Source organism: Dendropsophus ebraccatus, chromosome 5, assembly GCF_027789765.1.
Source record: "Dendropsophus ebraccatus isolate aDenEbr1 chromosome 5, aDenEbr1.pat, whole genome shotgun sequence".
Taxonomy (NCBI): Eukaryota; Metazoa; Chordata; class Amphibia; order Anura; family Hylidae; genus Dendropsophus; species Dendropsophus ebraccatus.
This window is the reverse complement of record NC_091458.1, coordinates 64,305,489-64,322,049: the sequence shown is the minus strand read 5'-3', so window position 1 is coordinate 64,322,049 and position 16,561 is coordinate 64,305,489. Positions and strand designations below refer to the sequence as shown.

Below are 16,561 nucleotides of genomic sequence, written 5' to 3'. Positions count from 1 at the left end.
TATTATGTATTTATGCAATTGGCATGATGGGAGCAGCAATTTTGTAGCCTGAACCCATGCACCCTATAGCTTTACAGTCTGTAGATTTGGCTGTAAGAATGATTTACCTTTTACTTTAATAGTTTGATGTATAGGAAATTGATTCATAAAGACTTGCCTTTACAGGAAGGTATTTTTCACGGATTACGGGCAGATCCCTAAAGTGGAGAGATGCGATATGGATGGCCACAACAGAACTAAGCTGGTGGACAGCAAGATTGTCTTCCCTCATGGCATCACCTTAGATTTGGTCAATCGCTTGGTGTACTGGGCAGACGCATACCTGGACTACATCGAAGTGGTAGACTATGAAGGCAAGAACAGACACACGATCATTCAGGGACTACTGGTAAGTGATTGCTGTATTGGTGTAGAACCTAACACTATGTATTATATTGAATTATGCACAGTCCTTTTCATTAGGTAAAGTGTGTGCTTATATTTCCCTCACAAAAACCTATACACGTGGGTCTTATCTGGTAATGTGCACATATTTTCATCGGTTTAACTTTCAGCTGTTTTGCTGTAAAGATGGCTCCATCGCTTGACTAGTAGGTTAGGGTTTTTTCGGTAGCAGTCTGCTTTCCATCTGTTCCATTTATGAGGACTGTCCTAGGTTTGTGTCTGCACCTTTATTAGAGTCTGTACCTCATCTGATCCTCTCAATGAAGCAATAAATCACCCGATCCCTGCTCGTGGACAGGCAGAAGGGGTGCCTACGCATGTACTGTAGCATTGTAGCAGCAGCAGCTGTAAGTGACTGACTTAGTATTTCTGTGTATGGTTATTAGATTATTATTGGATAACATATATCAAGACGATGACCCATATTAGGCTGTGTCATCTTCTTTGATGGTATCTTATGGCATCTCAGACAGGCCGCAATGTCTTATTTATTTTTTTTATCCTTAAAACAAGCAATGTAACCAGTTCCTTTTACCATAAGATTGTTTTTATGGGCTCAGATGTCTAACTTTTTGCTTGATCATCTATTCCAGTCAAGACCATGTGTTATCCCTTTGACTGGTAAAGACTTGTGACCCATCCATGGGTCCTATTAGACTATTCTTAGTTTTTTTTCTGATTATTGATAAACAATTGCAAATGAGCTCTTTTGTGACTGACCTGAAATCTTTCACCATCTTTCTTTTTCTTTAACTGATTAGTAGTGTCAGGTATTAAAATGTCCTTTTCTTCCTTTTTTTTTTTTTTTTTTTTTTTTTTTAAATCCTAGCTACATTTTTTGAGTTTTATAGAACACCTAATCGAGAATACGCCCCCAAAAAAGCTAAACAATTGAATAAGAAAATTTATACCACTTTATTAAATACAATAATCGAAACATAATAAAAACAACTGTCATGCTAAGGAGATACAACAGAAAGTTCCCAGGAGGTGGGTGGAAATAAATAAATAGAAACCACACAAAATATCCTCTGGTAAACAGATATTTAGTAGGCAATTAACAACATAGTACAATATTGGGTGTGTGGTTATACTTCTATTTGTATTGCTAAAATAGCCAAAAGGGCACACAATCTATGCCATAGAATAAGAAAAGCATGAATCCTCAAAAATTAAAAAACAGACACTTATGCCAAAGAACTATATTACCTATAAACCGTGCCCTTAGTAGGGAAACACCAAACCACTCACCCGATGCATGTTTCACGTATTACTTTTTCGAGGGTGGCGTCAGAAGTACAGAACTCATAGGGGGACATGTATCAGTGGGCGTACATTTTTTTTTCCGGCGGACAGTGCCGATTTGCGCATTATTTTATTCGCAAATGGCCTATTTGCTAATATAATCGCAAATCTGCACTTTCCGACGGCTACGCCCGGGGGCGGGGAGGGGGTGTGAAGGGGGCGGAACGGAGGTTCACCATTCGTCCATTCGTTCCGCCAAAAGATACGCCGAAAACCTACTCCAGTCCTTAGCTGGCGTAGGTTTTTGGCCATGCGCACCGGAGCGCACGGGATTTATGTAGAGGCACTCCGCCTCTACATAAATCCCCATCGCGCCGGAGATGCAGGGACATTTTTAAGTCCGGCGTAAAAAACGTCGGACTCAATAAATGTCCCCCATAGTGTTTGTCAGTATTAACTAATCAGATACATACCATGTTATCCCCCACAAACCAGAAGTAGCGTCATTGTAGCAAATAGCCACCTGACACGGCCTGATCATGTGACCAACCTTTTCGTTAAGAATGTGCATAATATAATCATATATAATATAATCATGGCTGTTAACCATATATTTTTCCAAATATCATGTTACTCTTATATCCAATACTGCCCAAAAATTTCAGGAATAACACTGGAATCACGTGATTTTTTTTTTTTTTTTAGTGTTGACTTATAGCAGCCACATGAAAAATAAAAAACAAGAAACTAAAGCTGATGTATTGACTACCTTGGGAGATTTTTAAGACATGCTCTGTGACGAATGTAAGTGTCATTGAGCAGGGAGTGCAGAGGAGCTGTTACCATCACCTTTTGTGAATGGTGAATCCTCTGTTATCTTTGTACTGATGTTATCTTTTTCTATACAGGGACAGGGATTTGTGCAGAAGTGTATGCTCATTAATAGGCGCAGTGGCCACAGTGTTTTAGGAGCGTTTTAAAATATAAATTTATAAAAATAATTAAATCACAAAAAAAAACAACAAATCACAAGACAAATTCCCTTTAATGAGGAGTCACATTTCTGTTTTTTGTTTAAGCATCAGGACAGGATTATAATAGTTTCATGATGATCAACATTTTGCATTAATTGTTTGAGTTTTATTACTGTTTTATTACTGTAATGTTTTCTTGTATCATATTTATAGGCATAGTTTTTTTTTCCTGAGCGATTCACTTATTTATTCTGTATTTTGCAGGATCTGGGCCTTTTATCTAATAGTCTGCTCTTGTTTTTGTTTCACTTCTTAGATTGAACACTTATATGGCCTTACCGTTTTTGAGAATTATTTGTATGCCACAAATACAGACCATGCTAACGCTCAACAAAAAACCAGTGTCATTCGTGTGAACCGATTCAACAGTTCAGAGCACCAGGTAGTGACCAGGGTGGACAAAGGTGGAGCTCTTCACATTTATCACCAACGTAGACAGCCGACTGGTAAGTTATGGAACATGATGGGTATCTTATTATTCTATACATTCTATTCTGGTGTGAAGCATGGAGAATATGTAAAGCAAAAATAAAAATCTTGTATATATTTAGTACTAAAAAGAAATGTATTTGAGGTCTAAACATGGAGCACTCAACCGATGGCCTTCTATCTGCCGTGGAAACTACAACATTACTGGCATATTTGGTCATGTTATAGGTTCAAAATAGCAGGAGAACCAGTTGCAGATTACTTGTATAGAACCTTTGTATAAGCCTCCTCTTGCATTCTGGCACCTCTACAAATCCTAAAAAAAGAAAAAACTTCATTGCTAATTCAGTCTTGCAGAGCTTCATGGCTGTGGATGGACCTGCAACCAGTCCCTTCCACTTCCAGCGTTTTTGGTAGGAAATACTAGCATATAATAAAGGGACCCCACATTCTCTTAAACATGCAACTTCTGATGTAAAACAGGTGTCATTTTATCTTCTTGATCTAGATCTCAGCAGGCTGCATTTTTATTTGGTAATTTATTTAGTAAATCAGTTATGGATATAATAGCACCAAGAATGTTTTCCAGTCCAAAAGAGAAAAAACACAAATGGCAGACAGGTGGGTGAACTGGGTAAGATGCTCAATAATACTCAATAAACCCAACTACTGCGCATACAAAGCTACTGTAGATCTTGGCCATATAACTGGCTTTCAGGCATGCGTATGCATTTAGAAAGTAGGATACAGACAAACGGGGTGGGAAAAAAAATCATTCAAGTTACTGCCAAGTTCAGCCACCACACCCGGTGCACGTTTTACCAACAGTTCCATCTGATGCATACCAGTTTCATCCTGGCCAGGTTATAAAGTGACTTTATTAGTACAAATTGCCAGTACTTTGTGTTATTGACTTTTGGTTTGGCAGTGTTTTTTTTTCTCAATGGGTGCTATAGTTTTGTGAGGTGTATTCCAGACCTATTTATTTAAAGGAAATCTCAATATGTGGAAAAGTCTGTAAAGCTTATTCTAGTTTGACTAGAAGTTGTTCCTAATTCAGAAGACTTTTTAATATTTTGGCTTTATCCTCTTATCCAGTTACATGACTGTTAATAGTCAAATCACCTGAAAAATACAGTATATTTTTTTTCTAATCAGAGCCAGGCACTGAAACCTGTCCCTTTTACTTTTCTTTTTATTTCTAATCAGTTGCTTTTTATGTGCGTGGTCCCCAGAGGCTTCTGCCTGCCCTGTCAGCCTTGGTTGATAGATCTTTCTCTATGCCCAAACAATGAGTGATTAGTCAAGGCCAGCAGGGCCAGGAGAAGCTGCTGGGTACTGCCCTGATAACTAGTGATTCAAGCAGCATGAAATTGATGACAGGTTACCTTTTAAGGTGCTAATATACATGAAGTAAGCACATTGCAATAAATCAACGTTTTAGCAGCCAGCATGCTTCACTAGTTATTTATTCTTGAGATTACGGTGTCCATCAGTATACACTACATAAAGCTCTCTTTATCCATAAGTAAAATTTTAAATTGTTGAACAGTAGTTGAGGCGATGGTTCTCCTTGTTTTTCTAATTTTCTTGTCTCCTAGTTGAAAGATCTAGTTGAAAGGGGCTTTACGAGCAACATAAGTAGTTTATAATGTAGTGGGGGTACTTCAGAAATGAAATAGAAACCATACTCACTTGCCCCCTGATTCTCTGCAGTTACCATTTCATTGTCTCACAACTCTTACTGCTGTCTTCTTAACTTGAGCAGGAAATGCCTGGTTAGCCCAGTGATTGGCTAAGCGGGCATTTCCTGAATGATCAAAATGATCGGCAACAGGAGGAAGTGGATGGCAGCTGCAAGAGATCAGGGAGCAGGTGAGTATGCTGTCTGTTTTATTTTTGGAGTGCCCCTCATTTTTTTGCCTGGAACAAACCTTTAAGATATTCAGCTGAACTTGGAGAATATCTGAAATGTTTAGCATATTCTCTTCGTCGGAAATAGAACATATTCCGTCTCTGGTTAAATACTAAATGTTTCATTAAGTTGTTTTTTTTTTTCTGAACAAAGTTAAACTAAATACATTTTTGTGTAAGATTGATGTATTTCTGTAGTTGTTTGGTAAGGTATGAACATGCATGAGTACATGTGCCAAGTGTCCAAGTATCCTTATATAGTTCTTTGCATTGTGAGCAATCTCTCTCCAATCAGATATCCATACAGTACATGTTGTTTTCTAGCTGTAAAACCAGTTTATTGTTCTCCTTCTTATATGTGAACAGAGTTTAATATGAGAATGGGGCAATGTTTCAGTCATGAGCCTTACATTCTACCAGGCCTTGTAATGTAAATGTTAGCACCATGTCAATCCAGTCATACTGATCTCTTGTCTTTATTTCCAGTACGGAGCCACGCCTGTGAACTGGATCAATATAAGAAGCCCGGAGGATGCTCAGATATTTGTCTTCTTGGCAGCAATCACAAAACCAGAACATGTCGTTGCCGATCAGGGTTCAGTCTAGGCAGTGATGGCAAGTCATGCAAAAGTAAGCCTTATTCAGACAGATGAAATATATTTTTGATGATGTGTCAATGAGATTGACATTATTTTTCAGGCATGTTTAACTTTTCATTTCCTACACATGTTCTTTTCTGTTTCCAGTTATTTAAACATCTACCGTCTTTAATCTCACATAATCTTTTCAGTACATTGAGAATTAAAAAATACTTTTGACTATATAGCAAAATAAAAAGAAAGAAAATTAACCCCGGTGTTGCTAGTTTTGGTTGTAAGGTCTTGGGGTTTATGTAGTCTACATTTTTAGTGGACATTACATTTTCACACAACTTCTGCTAATCTGACTGCAGCAATACTGGCAATGTGATCGCTATAGTCTTCAAACATGGAGCTTTTTATACAATCAAAAATTTTTTCTAAAGTTTCAGCTCCTAGGCATCTTAGTTATATTGAATTCATTGCCCACTGCCTATTTTTAAGTTCAGGTACCCTCTAGTAACAGTGACACTAAAAGGCCTGTGCTAAGGAGTGGTGGGGTTATATCGTAGGCAGTATTGGAAATGAGGACAGGAAGTACAACATAGGGAAGAGCTTAAAGAGAGATTCTCTCTCTTACACTCACACACTCACACACACACACACTCACACACACACACACACACACACACACATAAAGTGGCACTGTCACCCCCTCTTTGCATTACGTCTTTTCGACACAGGTGTAATGGGTAAATGTAGCAGTTTTCATACCTTATTTTATATCATACGTAATGGTGCTTGTTCCAGTAAAAAGTGATCTTTTATCAATTGCAGATTGTGCTACCTGGGCTGGGCTTTACGGTTGCAGCTCCACTTAGCCCTGCCCACATTGACATCATAGCACACCTCCTTCCGTGACATTATCGGTTCAGCGGCCGTGTGGGCCTAGACCTTTGGGCCAGCCCTTCCAATGACTGCTGAAGGACGAGCCATATGCACCGATGATGTCACGGAGGGGTCAGGGGTACGGTGGCTATGTGGGCGTGACTAAGTGGCGCTGCTGCACAAAGCCGAGCCCAGGTAGCACAATCTGAAGTTGATTAAAAAAAATTACTTTTTACCGGAACAAGCAACATGATGTATGATATAGAATAAGGTATGAAAACTGAAAAATTACACCTGTGTAGAGAAGTCAGAATGCAAAAAGGGGGGACAGTGTCACTTTAGATCAGGTACTGTAACTGCAAAGAGAGTGCATTGAACTGGGGTCATCAAAGTAACATGACAGCACAAATCTATGGCTGTAAGGTCGCTCATTTAATTTTTTGATGAGGTGCACATTTAGTCATGTTTTTAAATTCTGAGGTTGTGTTCCACATAATTGAAACCTAATAGTCAAAATCCTTAAAGGGGTTATCCAAACAGTATCTGTCATTACAAGTATATATAAAACAATAAATAAGTGATACTTACCTCCTGGCACACCCCCAGTGTCGTCCTACACGTCTCTGGTGTCCCTGGCACTTTCCTACTGCGGTCAGTGATTGGCTTAGCAAAGTGTCACCCCTGAGACAAGTCTTTCTCTAAAGTGAAGGTGGTGTCGTCTCCATGGAGACACCAGAGACCTGTAGGAGAACACCAGGGGAATGCGAAGAGTTAAGCATTGCTTATTTATTATTTTACTTATCCAAATAACCCCTTTGAATGGTCACTTTTTATGCCACTTCCCTTCATTTAATAATTTATGTGATCTGTAACATTTGTAAATTACGTAATTACCAAAAATGACTCCTTGCCCCTGAAAAAAGGCTCTGAAGTTTTGACCAGTAGGTGTCTCCCTTTTCCTGCAAACTCCAGTTCACTGCTGTTAGGAGAATTCCAGATCAAACAGACCAGGACTGAACACAGGAAGTGGGGGTATGGGATCCTCACTGTTCCTGAAAGATTTTTCTGTCACAGCAGCAGTAGTTCAGTGCTTAGTGTATCCTCTATCCATTACTTGCTTGGCTGCTGCTTTTTATTTCATATCTGCTCAGATAGCACCTTGCATAACCAGTGCATCAGTAACCCATTCTTCCCCTGCATATCTATAGTGGTGTACTTTAATTCACCCACCATGGTAGTGCCAGCCTGTTTAGTCCAGTGCACTTTCTCCAGCACTGTCATGGCATAGCAGGATGGAGTAGGTGCTGTGCTGGTCAGAAAGTTAAGGAAAGGGAAGCCTTGTGTGTGTACTACTGGAAAATATCACTCTTCTGCTATCTGAAATAGAGAAAATGAAAAATAGTTGTGCACCACGGAGGAGACTGTCAGGGGCTTAATAACAGCTATAAGAGCACTAAAATTACCTTGTCACTACTCTGAAGGGTATTTTAACAAAAATATGCAGGTTTTAAAAAAGTCTTTTGAAATGACAGGTACACTTACAATACAACGTTCGTACATTCCATTGATAATTTTCTGTAACAACAGAATTAGTATTGTTTTTTTGTTTTTTTTAAGTGTGAAAAAGAGCTTGATTAGTGCATTTACCATTAACCTCTATTAGTCAGTAATGCACAGCCTTTTCTGTACGTATGCTAGAGGCACTTTTCCAGTGTAAGCCGTAGAACAGGTCCGATGACAATGTCCAGTAGATTAAAGGGGTTGATGGGAATTGAAAGAGACTCTGTCAGCAGGTTTATCTAAGGGTAGGATATAAACTAGTGACAGCTAGAGAAGCTGAACAGAATTATGTATTACTTACATTGTTCTGTGTACCTGATCCAGAGATATCCTCCTAAAAAAAATGGACAATAAGTAGCCCTCTTTACTATGTGAGTGAGCCCAGTAGTCCTTGATATTCATAAAAAAAACGAATACTCCGCCCACTAGCTGCAGATTGGCAGTTATATATCCATGCTGTATATTGGCCATCAACTGTCAATCAGGAGTTGGAGCGCGGGGGGAGTGGTAAGAATCTTATTCTCCTGTATATCAGGAGAACGGCTGAACAGAATGATGTAAGTAATACACTTATCTGTTCAGTCTTTCTATTACTAGTTTATGCTTCCTTTTAATTAGGGCATCATAAACCTAGTGACCGATTCCCTTTAAAAAGTGCATGTTTTACCTTTTTACTGAAATGAGGAAAAACACCACCAAACTCCCAAGCTGCGGAGCGCTGTCCCTTGTTTTTCTTTTTACTGAAACGGCACCATGTTTTGTCCATGGGATGCGCCCGGTAAAAAAAACACATTGACGCACATGATGAGGAGTGTTGGGGCAAACAGTTAAATATAACTTTTCCTTGAACTGCTTCTTTAAGAAAATACAGTGATAAGATGAAGACTTCCGCTATGTGTGTGTAACGCTTTTATCCTTGAGGAAATGAATATTTTCATTAGACGCAATCATTGTTAAATCCTTTATAGAATCTATTAATAAATCAATGTTTGCTGCTGCGCCGGCTTCTCTGTGTGTGTACAACTCTTGGAGACTTTTCAGGAAGACACTTAATCCTGTGCAAGGAAACATCTTTTGTACATACATCAACACTATTAAAATGTTTTCCGTTGTTTCAGAGCCAGAACACGAACTCTTCTTGGTTTATGGTAGAGGACGGCCGGGTATCATCAGAGGGATGGATATGGGAGCCAATATTCCAGATGAACACATGATACCTATTGAGAACCTAATGAACCCTCGAGCCCTGGACTTTCATGCAGAGTATGGCTTCATGTACTTTGCAGACACCACAAGCTTTTTGATTGGACGGCAGAAAATTGATGGAACTGGTCGTGAAAACATTCTCCAAGAAGGTGAAAACTTTTCTAGTAATAAAAATCTAAAAATTCATTTTGTTTTTTGCTTAATACTGTTATTCTCCAAGTTACATATACTCTAAAGTCAATCTTAGAATGCAAGAATACCAGCATGAAAATTCTGTGTGCTCACAGTGTCGTGAATAATGGTGCCAGCTCTATTTTATAAGGTTTTTATACTTGCATTTACCTGATTAGGGCTTTCCGTATGAGTAGCCTTGGTCAGGCAGTGCATTTCGAGTCTGATTCTTGCAAAGAGATTAAAAAACAGCCCTAGTTCCACTGCCAAATGATTCTCCTCCTCCCCCTACCCCTAATTCCCGGAGGCTTATGCATTCTTTTCTGTGTGTGACATGAGCTGTCCAGCCTGGTACAATCCAGCTCATTAACTAGGTGTGATGGTCCATAGACTCCTGTCTCTGACATTGTGGCTGTCACTGCTCTTTTTTTTTCTAAGGGAGAGACAGAAAAAAGACTCTCTGGTGCTGCTTGATTTGTAGTCTAGAGTGCTGTCATTTTCTTCATTCATGCAGAGTTATTGTAGAATTGATCAAATTAAGTAAATTACATTTTGCAATATTTACTAGATTAGATCTTTTGTAGAGAATTTTTAATATAACAATTTCCGTTACAGTGGTGTATATACATTCTGGCATCCAATGTCTTTCCTACCTTGCCATTAAATATTCTTCTCATGTATCCACTAGCAGGGTGTGTCAGGATGTGGTGTATGATTTACACATTAGACACCCATATAGTGCTATATCATGTGCTTTGCTTGTTTATTTGGTAGTTTTCCATCTAGTGCTATGAATCTGTTCAATCTCATAGTCTCTATACTTGCCCATCAGATGTGATATATTTTCTGTTCAGTATGTGTAACTGTTTAAAAGCCAAGAATACTTGATGACAACTAACATTACATTGCTTCTCCGAGGAAGGGGTTGTGTAGAGGATATTGTGTGATGCTAATGCTGATGGGCTGTGTTTGTAGGCTTTATTAAGTTAACCAGGAGTATGTAAATGCCTCATATGTATGCTTGTATAATGGATAGGGGAGCCAAAATTTTAGTCTGGGGTTGGGGGAAACACAATAAAGAAGTATATTCACCTGTCCCGCTTCTGGACCCTGCCTATAGCCTGCACGTCTCCCCCTGCTGCTACTTCACGACCTGGCTGACTGATGCCCTGCTCAACCAACCAGTGTCTGGGGCGGGATACCACTGCAGTCACTGATTGGCTGAGCAGGTCTTGAGTGACATGGCAGCCTGGTCATGACGTACCTCACTGCCGGAAAAGCTGGCATCCGGCGGGGTATAGGAGCCCAGTAATGAGATGCAGTGCGGGCACGAGGTCCGGTAAGCATACGTTCCATGTTATGTTCCCCCCCACCCCCTGCCCAGTATCAGTTTTCATGCCCCCGCCAGCCTTTTCGTTTACGCCATTTTTTAAAAAAATATTGTTTTATTAATAGGACATATGCTAAAGTAATATTTTGGCTGTCTTTACATGTTCTAGGTATCCACAATGTAGAAGGGGTTGCTGTAGATTGGATGGGTAACAACCTGTACTGGACAGATGATGGCCCAAAAAAGACCATCAGTGTGGCTCGCTTAGAGAAGGCATCTCAAACCAGAAAAACTTTAGTAGAGGGCAAGATGACACACCCTAGAGCCATTGTGGTGGATCCCCTAAATGGGTAAAAGTTTATGTATTTTTTTCTATATAATAAGTATATACTTTTTTATAATGTGTTAGTTTTGAGTTGTGATTCATGTACTGTAATTTGCCAACGAAGGTTGTTCTGACTACACACAAAGTACTTTTAGAAGAGGTTTCTGTGCTGACTTTCTTAGACTTGTGAATCTAATGTTAAGTTCTTTTTTTTCTTTCTCTTTAATACAGGTGGATGTACTGGACTGATTGGGAAGAAGATCCTAAAGATAGCAAACGGGGAAAGATTGAAAGAGCATGGATGGATGGCTCCAACAGGAATGTCTTTGTTACCTCTAAGGCTGTTCTCTGGCCTAATGGGCTGAGCATAGACATTCCGAAGAAAATTTTGTACTGGGTAGATGCATTTTATGATCGTATTGAAATGGTTTACCTCAATGGCACTAATCGCAAGGTAGGAATTCTATTCCTATGAGGATGTTACATAGTTCTGCATTTGCATTTTGTGTGGGCGGCTCCCTGCTCGTATCTAGTCACTGCTCTCTGCCTGTCAGCGTGCTCGGCGGGATGAGTGACAGGCAGAGAGGCCAGTAACTGACCTCTCTGCCTGTCAATCATCCCCTCTGAGCGCGCTGACAGGCAGAGCACAGTGACTAGATACGAGCAGGGAGCGCCCACCATGACTACTTCCCCGCTCGTATCTAGTCACGAGCCAGGGAATAAAAGTCATTTTCTCCGTTATAAAGCACCTGCTGCGGCCGTGGCCGGTACGTGCCGGGGACGCTCCAGGTGCTTTATACAATGCTCAAGGGAACCATATCAGCCCAAACGGGCTGATTGGTTCCCTTTAATGCCACCATAACTTATTTGACCCATCAGTGGTAATGTTTTTTTCTTTCTTTGTAGGCTGTCTATGAAGGCCCAGAGTTGAATCACGCATTTGGTCTTTGCCACTATGGTAACTTCCTCTTCTGGACAGAGTACCGGAGTGGTAGCATTTACCGGCTTGATCAAGTCACAAAAACAGTCACTCTGCTGAGGAATGAGAGACCACCAATCTTTGAGATCCGAATGTATGATGCTCAGCAGCAACAAGGTAAGAATAGGCCAACTCTTGGAAGGAAAAAAAAAGTAACATTCATTATATATATATATATATATATATATATATATATATATATATATATATATATATATATCATGAATATATATATAAATAAATTTACCTGCACAAGAGATCTGATTGCAGGTTACATGAGATCTGAGTGACCTGCATGTAAATATAACTGATAACCTAATAATCAGATATAACAGGGTATTAGTTGGCATTGCCCCAAGCGTGGAGGAGTCGTGGACTGTGCCCTGATCACAAAGCATAGCATTTTTATTGTTAAGTGAATGGGGTACTTTGTCATAGTTTCTCAGTCACAGCATTGTTTTTCCGCAGTCTAGTTAGAGTGTTCCCCCTACGCCTTTTGTTGACAGTGTTTTGTGCTTTTACCAAGCCAAACATACGTTGTTTATATCTCGATATCTACATTTCTGCGTTCCCTTGGATGTAAGCAAATGTCTTGTTTTATACTGTGTGAATACCATGTATAGTAAAGTTATTCAGAGGCATGGGTTACATGCTAAAGTTCCTTTTTTTTTTTCGATGTGTTGCTTTTATCTCAGAAACCAGTGCACCAGGATCTGGTTCCATATAATATATTATGATTCTGTCATGTCTACAGCTGTACTTTCTAGAAAGAGAATTTTTAACACATAAAAAACATGAAATATCCCTAGGCTTTAGTATTGAGGATTGTTATGGTTAAAGCTTATATAGGGACTGTTTAAATCAAGTTTTTATTTTAAAGAACTGTTAATAATACTGGTCACTGAGCCCAATAAAAAATGCACACTGACTGTTGTATAGAGATTACTTTTCAGCAGTTGTCTTATCACAGACACCAATGTATTGATAAGATGGGTCAGATCACTCACAGGAGAACTCAGCCTCCCCCTCCAGCCAATTACATTTGCACATTTCACAGAACATGCCTAGAAAAGTCAATAGTGTGTGCTCTGTACTATTGTGGCTATGTCCATGGAGCGTGCTATAAAGCATATTTCTCCATGCTGTTAAAATTAGTTTAGGCAAGGTGGCTACTAAAAGCATGCACTAAAATTATATTAAAAATGATTTTTTTTGTCAAAAAACACAAAAAAAAAAATACAGGGGCAACATAAAATGCTGTCATGCTCCCTTGCCACAGTGATGTATATGTCACCCTGAATGGCTGTGTTATTTCAGAAAAATAGTTATAATAACACTTAGAAAGGGGGGTCTGAGTCATTGGGCTGATCCCCAGCAGATTTACTGGCTCTTTTTTATCTCATTACTTAAACTTATGTTGTGTTTTTTTTTTTTTTTTGCTTTTAAAGTGGGATCCAATGCCTGCCGTGTAAATAATGGTGGGTGTAGTAGCCTTTGCCTGGCAGTGCCTGAGGGAAGACAGTGTGCTTGTGCTGAGGACCAGATTCTGGACGATGACAACGTCACTTGTAAAGGTAAAGCTTCTTAGTTTTGGCCTTAAATCTCACACCTTTAGTGGGTTATCTCATCAAAAAAGGAATGTCTAGGGCCCCCACATTAGCAAAAACCAGTTTGTCTGTATATTACATGATCTGCCATTCATTTGAATGTCTGGCATGTAATACTAAATTTCTTCTGCAGACAAAAACAGGTGCGGTTTAACAATTATCGGATAAGGCTTTGTGTTCCTGAATGCAAAGTGAAGCAACTTTCTGAGTAGTCTACGTTAAAAATTTCCTACCATTTAGCTTCTCAGGGATAGATTAAATAAATCAGTCATACAAACCTTCTGCTCTCTGTGTCAGAAAAGTGGTGGTGGTGCTTTGAACACAGCTGAAAGGATGGGCAGAAGGGAACTGTAACCGGTTGCTTTTTATAATATTCGCAGAAGGCTATAACCACACAGATTTATAGAAAAATAAGAGATTTATTACAGAAAACAATACTTAGCTGCAGTAACAGATGGTACAGATGCAGAGTTGTTTCATCCACAATGAAATGGCGAGCCCCATTGTATATTATGCACTAATATACCCCATCTCCCTCGATCACCACCAGGGTGCTGGGCACCTTCCATCCATGTTCCCAGCTGAGGCTAACTAGAAGCTACGTATCCCCAACCATTATATTAAGTTTGGGTGGGGTCGATGTGCTTGTATGTCTATGTAGACCACTGATGACCATGAATGGAAGTTATCTGATGTTTTACCGGCCTTGTACATATTTACCAAGCACAATGGGTACCCAATTTTACAACTGCAGCTACAAGGTTCTTTCAGCCATACAACAATAGCAGCAAACAACCGTATCCTCCAAATGTTTACACTATTGTGAAGGTATATGGCTGGACAGTTGGCATAGGTGTGACAGTATACATACACACACACACAACTACAATTACTTCTACACACATATATATACATATACACAAGACCTTAAAATACATTCCTTCTCATTACATCAATAAGACACTTTAATCTCAAATGAACCCATCCGGTTACAGGAACGGATCCTTGGAAGACCATTCACATAGCTTATAAATAGAGAGGAAAGCATGCTAATGGCACTTTGCAGGAGAGAATTACTTAGACTATGTGCAAGTATAAAGTGAAAGCAGAGCATCCACAACAAACACAAACTGTAGAGGCTGTAGAAGAGAAACTAAGCAGCATTTTTAATAAAAACCTTTGGAGAATGTACTTTTGATTCATATGAAGTACAAAGAAATAATAATTATTTTCAAACTTGTCCATAACCTTTAAAGGGGCAATAAGGTCTTGTACCACATTTGCTTACATATATGCTGCGGCCTCTTTAAACAGTTGATCAGTGGAGGTGAACACACTCCAATCTAATATTGATAGCCTATCCGGAGGTTAGACCTTTAGTTTTAAAAGCCTGGATAACCCTTTTAAATTGATTCCCATTCGAGTCTATTTTTTTACAATTTAGCTGTCGTCTCTGGTTAAAGTTCTGTCATTTGTGCGGCCCCACTAGCCCTTAAATTTATTCCACCAGACCACAGTGCTTGGAAATGCAGCAAAAGCTGTCTATAATGTTGGGTTAAATAGAAAGCTTTTGACTACGCTCTGGCCACCAATTCAAGCAAAGCCTTTCTTTTTCTCACTGACCCAGATGCATAAATAAAGGCTTATGAATACTAGGCATTGCCGCTTATTATTGATTCAAGGAATGATCCATTTTGAGTGGTATATTGTGCATTAGTTATTGCTTGATTGAAGAAAGACACCTTCCTGATTTTCCTGTCAAAATAGTCAATGGATATGCCGTTCCGCTTGAGTGCATTCTACAGAAACCATTCTTCTTACACTGTGAATCCCTACCATTTTTTTTCCAGGCATAAAATATGTAACTTTTTTTTAGGCAATAAGAAGGTCATTCCTGTCTATAGCCAGGGAATGTTAACGCTATATTCTAAGATCATACAATATCATTAGCTATGAGTGGCCTTAGACCTTAGCTGCAGATGTGATCCTGAACTTGTACAATCAGCATTTTAATTTATTCCCTGAACAAGATAAACACTAAAGTTTTATGGAGTCTACAGATTTTAATTAGATTTTTAATTGGATTTGTCATTCAATATAATAAGCTGCGAGTCTCACATACCTATATTTTATTCTATTTCAAGCCAACCCATCATACATCCCTCCTCCCCAATGTCAGCCTGGGGAGTTTGCCTGCAAGAACAGTCGCTGTATCCAAGAACGCTGGAAGTGTGATGGAGACAATGATTGCCTGGATAACAGTGATGAGGCTCCTGATCTATGCCGTAAGTAGCCATTGTCTGTGGTAGCTTGCCTTCACCTTTCCCATGTATGTAGGTCTTCATCATCACAAGAAGAACCTGTAATCACCCCTGACATTTTCTCTCTTGCCATCTTTCTGTTATACAGTTGAGTGATCCCATTCCCTTTATCAAAGGGCTTTGTACCTACACTGTTTTCCACTGTCTGCAATGACTGGACAATGTGGTAATCTTTAGTGATGGCCGTTCATGCCCGTCATCACTGCATCCATTGTCTGCAGGAGCCAAGCACTGTACTTCCTAGACCATAAATGGCATGGCCGTGCACATACATGACCTGTTGCTCTATTTAAAACACACAATCTGATTAGGGGATAAGTGATTCAACTTGGAATATCCCTTTTTAAAGGGGGTTATCCAGCACTACAAAAACATGGCCACATTCTTCCAGAGACAGCACCACTCCTGTCTTTAGTTTGTGTGTTGGCTTTGTAACTCCGTTCCATCCAAACTGGAGACAAAAGAAGTGCTGTCTCTTGAAGAAAGTGCCATGTTTTTGTTGTAGAGCTGGATAACCCCTTTAAAACCCC

At 39.5% G+C, this 16,561-nt stretch overlaps 1 protein-coding gene across 2 annotated transcripts in view; it reads left to right on the top strand.

Annotated features, from left to right (window-relative positions):
* Window positions 1-16,561, top strand: part of LRP1 (LDL receptor related protein 1) — a 217,407-nt gene that overhangs the window by 106,700 nt on the left and 94,146 nt on the right. For both annotated transcript variants that reach the window (XM_069970390.1, XM_069970388.1), the window contains exons 8-16: window positions 166-388; window positions 2,980-3,169; window positions 5,553-5,696; window positions 9,211-9,447; window positions 10,969-11,149; window positions 11,356-11,578; window positions 12,031-12,220; window positions 13,552-13,677; window positions 15,855-15,995. In XM_069970390.1, coding sequence (XP_069826491.1) covers window positions 166-388; window positions 2,980-3,169; window positions 5,553-5,696; window positions 9,211-9,447; window positions 10,969-11,149; window positions 11,356-11,578; window positions 12,031-12,220; window positions 13,552-13,677; window positions 15,855-15,995 — 1,655 coding nt within the window. The remainder of the gene's footprint in view (window positions 1-165; window positions 389-2,979; window positions 3,170-5,552; window positions 5,697-9,210; window positions 9,448-10,968; window positions 11,150-11,355; window positions 11,579-12,030; window positions 12,221-13,551; window positions 13,678-15,854; window positions 15,996-16,561) is intronic.